The sequence below is a fragment of the Otolemur garnettii genome, unplaced genomic scaffold (genome assembly GCF_000181295.1).
Source record: "Otolemur garnettii isolate 467f Iridium unplaced genomic scaffold, OtoGar3 scaffold00156, whole genome shotgun sequence".
Lineage (NCBI taxonomy): Eukaryota > Metazoa > Chordata > Mammalia > Primates > Galagidae > Otolemur > Otolemur garnettii.
In genome coordinates, this window is record NW_003852551.1 from 4,374,253 (window position 1) to 4,379,779 (window position 5,527).

General features: G+C 45.2%; 1 protein-coding gene across 1 annotated transcript in view; it reads left to right on the forward strand.

Moving 5' to 3' along the window:
• The window catches only part of SESN2 (sestrin 2), a 23,735-nt gene that overhangs the window by 14,544 nt on the left and 3,664 nt on the right, over positions 1-5,527 (forward strand). The window contains exons 6-8 of the mRNA XM_003799836.3: positions 277-427; positions 919-1,037; positions 1,397-1,587. Of these exons, the coding sequence (XP_003799884.1) occupies positions 277-427; positions 919-1,037; positions 1,397-1,587 (461 nt within the window). The remainder of the gene's footprint in view (positions 1-276; positions 428-918; positions 1,038-1,396; positions 1,588-5,527) is intronic.

Below are 5,527 nucleotides of genomic sequence, written 5' to 3' on the forward strand. Positions count from 1 at the left end.
TTTTTTTTTTTTTTTAAGACAAAAATACACATACTTTACAAAGTTCCTTACCAATGAGAGAAGTTGATGCTCAGGGAAGATGTGTCTATATTGTAGCTTCATAAATTTTACTTTGGCAAACACAGATCATGTGAACTGGCCACACAATGGCTGGCACAGAGGCTGCACTAGGCCTTTTTGATTATTCAGGAAGGCCTGGCATGTGGGAAGGATGTGTGGGGTTTGCCAGATGCCGGGGGAGGAGGAATAGATGGTCACCCCTGGGCCCCTCCTCAGGGCTTTGAGGCTGCCCGCGACGTGGAGGCCCTGATGGAACGCATGAGGCAGCTGCAGGAGAGCTTGCTGCGGGACGAGGGAGCATCCCAGGAGGAGATGGAAAACCGCTTTGAGATTGAGAAGTCAGAGAGCCTGCTGGTAACCCCCTCAGGTACAGAATCATGGTCATCCAGGCTCCAGGGTCCACCCACTTCTTACCACTTCTCTGGTGGTGGAGCAGCCCCTTCTGTGCACCATACCTCCTATATTCCATAGGCAGCCACCTCTCAACTTCTCTTCCAAGAGGTTCCAAACTTGGGCTTTGGGCTCAAACCTACCTTTGAATCCTGGCCTGTTAGCCTTTCTGGCTTTGTGACCACTGACAAGTCACTTTCTGTCTCAGGGCTTCCAGTTGGTCTGTGGGATACACACAGGACACAAACAGGACAACAGAAGCTTGGCTCTTAGCACAGAGCCTGTCTCAGGGCAAGCAGCTGCATAAATGACTGTTACTATACTAGGGGCCTCGCCTCCTAGGTCCATGGCCTGATCCACCCCGTTCCTCAGGCTGGGTGTTAGCTGAAGCCCTGCTCCCACTCACCGTCCCTTTCTGATCAGGTACTCTGTACCTCAGCTTCACTGTGACTTCTTTCTGGTCCTCAGCTGACATCCTGGAACCCACTCCACACCCAGACATGCTGTGCTTTGTGGAAGACCCCACTTTTGGATATGAGGACTTCACCCGGCGAGGGACTCAGGCGCCCCCAACCTTCCGTGCCCAGGTAGGTCTGTCTTCACTAGTGTTGGCTGTTGCTCCAGATTTATGAATAAGCAGGGGATAGATGAATGGTTCTAGAGCTGGGTATCTTCTTTTCCTCAAGATTCCATGAGGGCAGCAGGGCTTCTGTGAATCCTAAAAGGACCCATCTGTACCCTAAACTCAGGGGGTCCTGATCACAGGGAGGAGGTCATCACCAAGGTGCATCTTCCTTGGCTTCTGAGGCCCGGAGCAAGCAGCATGTTAGATGTGTGGTGTAGGGAGGGAGCATTATGGAAAGTCAGGGTGTACTCCTGAGGACAGGGTCTCTTTGACCTTGGGCTCCAAAGGGTTTGCTCACCAACCTCTTCCCATGTTCCTAAGGATTATACCTGGGAAGACCATGGCTATTCATTGATCCAGAGGCTCTATCCTGAGGGTGGGCAGCTGTTGGACGAGAAGTTCCAGGCAGCCTATAGCCTCACCTACAACACCATGGCCATGCACAGCGGTGTGGACACCTCCATGCTCCGAAGGGCCATCTGGAACTACATCCACTGTGTCTTTGGCATCAGGTGAGCACATGTCCCATCTCCCTAGGAATGCGTGTACCACAAGTCTTTACTCTGGGCTCACAGTTGTCTTGTTATGTTACCCAGGCTGGGTCTCAAACTCCTAGCCTTAAATGATCCTTTCACCTAAGCCTCCCCAAAGTGCTGGGGTTATAAGTGTGAGCCACCTCACCTGGCCTTTTTCTTTTTAATTTTTTTTACTAGATCTAAGTCATAAGATATGCAGCTATTAAATATTACAATAGCTATTTTATTGCCATGAAAAATATTCAAACTGTACCGAAAGAAAAAAAAGCTGGTTACCAATGAGAATCTTTGTTGTGTTCCTTTTTTAAAACGTGCATGCATGGAAAATGTGTGGAAGACTCTACACTAAATGTTATTTACTAGTGGTTGTTTCTTCATAGTACAATGTGATAAATTACATTTTTATCTCATTGCTTATTAAATCTTTTCTGATTTAAATTTTTTTTTAGGGCGGCACCTGTGGCTCAGTGAGTAGGGCGCCAGCCCCATATACTGAGGGTGGTGGGTTCAAACCTGGCCCTGGCCAAACTGCAACAACAACAAAAAACAAATAGCCAGGCATTGTGGCGGGTGTCTATAGTTCCAGCTACTCGGGAGGCTGAGGAAAGGGAATCGTCTTAAGCCCCAGAGTTGAAGGTTGCTGTGAGCTGTGACGTCATAGCACTCTACCAAGGGCAACAAAATGAGACTCTGTGTCTAAGATAAATAAATAAATAAATTTTTTTTTTAAATTGACAGGATCATATTTGACATTCTGCAATTTTCTTTTTTCACCTAACAATCTAGTGGGAATCACCTTTTTTTTTTTTTAAAGACAGACTCTCTGTTGTCCTAGGTAGAGTGCTATGGCATCTTAGTTCACAGCAGCCTCAAAATCTTGGGCTTAAGAGATTCTCTTGCTTCAGCCTCCCAAATAGCTGGGACTACAGGTGCCTGCTACAATACCAGGCTAATTTTTCTATTTTTAGTAGAGACAGGGCCTTGAACTCATAGGCTCAAGTGATCTACCTACCTTGGCCTTCCAGAGTGCTAGGATTATAGGCTTGAGTCATCATGCCCAGCCTGACCCACCTTTCCTATAAGTATGAGTAGATCCTTTATGCTTGTTAACCACTGCATGGTATTTTATTATGGATGTATTATAATTATTCAATTATTTTCCTATTGTTGGACATTAAGGTTGTTCACAGCTTTTTACTGTTACATCAAGTTCACTTACTAGTCTTATACATAAGTCCTTGTAGATAAATCCTAGATGTGAAATTGGTTGTCAAAGATATACATAGAACAATTAACTTTTTTTTTAGCCAGGAGACTTTGCCTGAGCTAGTTTGCAGTGGTGTCATCATCACTCACTTCAACCTGAAACTCCAGGGCTCAAGGGATCTTTCTGCCTCAGCCTTCCAAGTAGCTGGGACTACAGGGACTACAGGCACTGGCCACCACTCTTGGCTAATTTTTCTTTTCTTTTTTTTTTTTTTTTTTGCAGCTTTTGGCTGGGGCCGGGTTTGAACCCACCACCTCCAGTATATGGGGTCGGCACCCAACTCCTTTGAGCCACAGGCCCCGCCCCTCTTTTTGTCTTTTGTAGAGATGGTGTCTACCTATATTGTCAAGCTAGTCTTAAACTCCTGGGCTAAAGTGATGATCCTCTTGTCTCAGCCTCCCTAAGTGCTGGGATTATCAGCATGAGCCATAGCACCTGGCCCAATTAACTTATTTTGTTTTTGTTTTTCTTTCTTAGCGACAGAGTCACACTTTATCACCCTCAGTAGAGTACCATGGCATCACAGCTTGTAGCAACCTCCAAAGAATTAAGAAAAAAAGATTTTTCCAAATTGTCCACTTTTTTAAAGTCACTTTTTAAAGTTGAAATTATAATTGTAATTTCATTTAAAAAATATGTTTGGTGTTTTTAAAGAGAAACACCCTGATTTTTAGAAAATTTAGAGGCTCAGCGCCTGTGGCTCAAGTGGCTAAGGCTCCAGCCACGTACACCTGAGCTGGTGGGTTTGAATACAGCCCAGGCCCACTAAACAACAATGATGGCTGCAACCAAAAAATAGCCGGGCGTTGTGGCGGGTGCCTGTAATCCCAGCTACTTGGGAGGTGGAGGCAGGAGACTCACTTGAGCCCAGGAGTTGGAGGTTGCTGTGAGCTATGATACCACGGCACTCTACCTAGGGGGATAGCTTGAGGCTCGGTCTCAAAAAAAAAAAAAAAGAAAGAAAATTTAGAAAACACAAATAACAAAAAGAAGAAAATAGGGTGGTACCTGTGGCTCAAAGGAGTAGGGTGCCAGCCCCATATGCCGGAGGTGGTGGGTTCAAACCCAGCCCCGGCCAAAAACTGCAAAAAAAAAGAAAATAGAAATTATCCGTAACACTACCTGCTTTTATTGTCAGATACTTTCTTCCTGTCTTTTTTCTGTGTACTAATCACCACAGCAGATAATATAATTTTATAAAAACAAAATCTGTTGTCATTTTCTTCCCTATTCATTTCACTTAGTTTACTCATTTATTCAAACATGAGCATATTTTAGTTAACACGTGATTTTTCTTTTTGTTTAACAGCTTATACCAAGCAACAAAAAATTATCTCCCAAGCTGGGCTTGGTGGCTCACTCCTGTAATCCCAGCACTCTGAGAGGCCAAGGCAGGTATATTGCTGGAGCTCAGGAGTTTGAGACCAGCCTGTGCAAGAGGGAGACCCCATTTCTTAAAAATAAATAAATAATCTACCTTTTATTTTAATTTTTTGTTTGTTTGTTTGTTTAACAGGCCCCAGCCAGGTTCAAACCTGCCAGTCCTGGTGCATGGGGCTAGTGCTCTAACCATTGAGTTACGAGCACCCAGCCTCCCTTATTATTATTATTATTTTTTTTTTTTTTGAGACAGAGCCTCAAGCTATCCCCCTGGGTAGAGTACCATGGCATCACAGCTCACAGCAACCTCCAACTCCTGAGCTCAAGCAAGTCTCCTGCCTTAGCCTCCCAAGTAGCTGGGACCACAGGCGCCCACCACAACGCCTGGCTATTTTTTGGTTGCAGCCATCATTGTTGTTTGGCGGGCCGGGGCTGGATTCGAACCCGTCACCTTAGGTGTATGTGGCTGGTGCCTTAGCCACTTGAGCCACAGGCACTAAGCCTCCCTCATTATTTTTTAAGACAGAGTCTCACTGTCTTACCCTACCCTAGCTCACAGTAACCTCAAATTCCTGAGTTCAAGTGATGGGGTCTTGATTTTGCTCAGGCTGGTCTTGAACTCCTGAAGTCAAGTAATCCTCCCACCTCAGCCTCCCAGAGCATTAGGATTACAGATGTCAGCCACTGCACCTGGCTATATCCCAATTTATAAAAAGGTATATGTTCCTTATCGAAAATTTGTGTTTCTCTGTATTACTAGCTGTAAATCATATTTCACAGAGTAGGTTGAGCTATACTTAATTGCCTGTCCTCTTGCTGGTCATTGGCGGGTTCCAACTCAAGGGTGGCCAAGGAAGGGCATCTTAGAATGTGGCTCAGGCTAGTTCCTGCCCTCAGGTCTAGGTCTTTCTGCTCCAACATGGTCCTTACACCTGTATCTTTGTCTATCATATCTGTCGTCAACTGGTTTTTCCCATCCATATTGATCTGTGATGACAATGACTGCTCTAACTGGCTGGACTACCGAGTGACAAAGTTGCTTCTAGACTTAATCATCTTGTTGCTTTTTGACAGGTTAATTGCCTTCTCCAGGCTTTCAATTGCCCATCTGTGGAATGTCTACTGGCTCCTTTTTACCCATACCCTCTTCTTCCTTCTCCAGAGTGAATAGCCACTGATTACTCCCCCCACCTTCCATGACTTTTTTTTTTTTTTTTGAGACAGAGCCTCCAGCTGTCCCCCTGGGTAGAGTGCCGTGGCATCACAGCT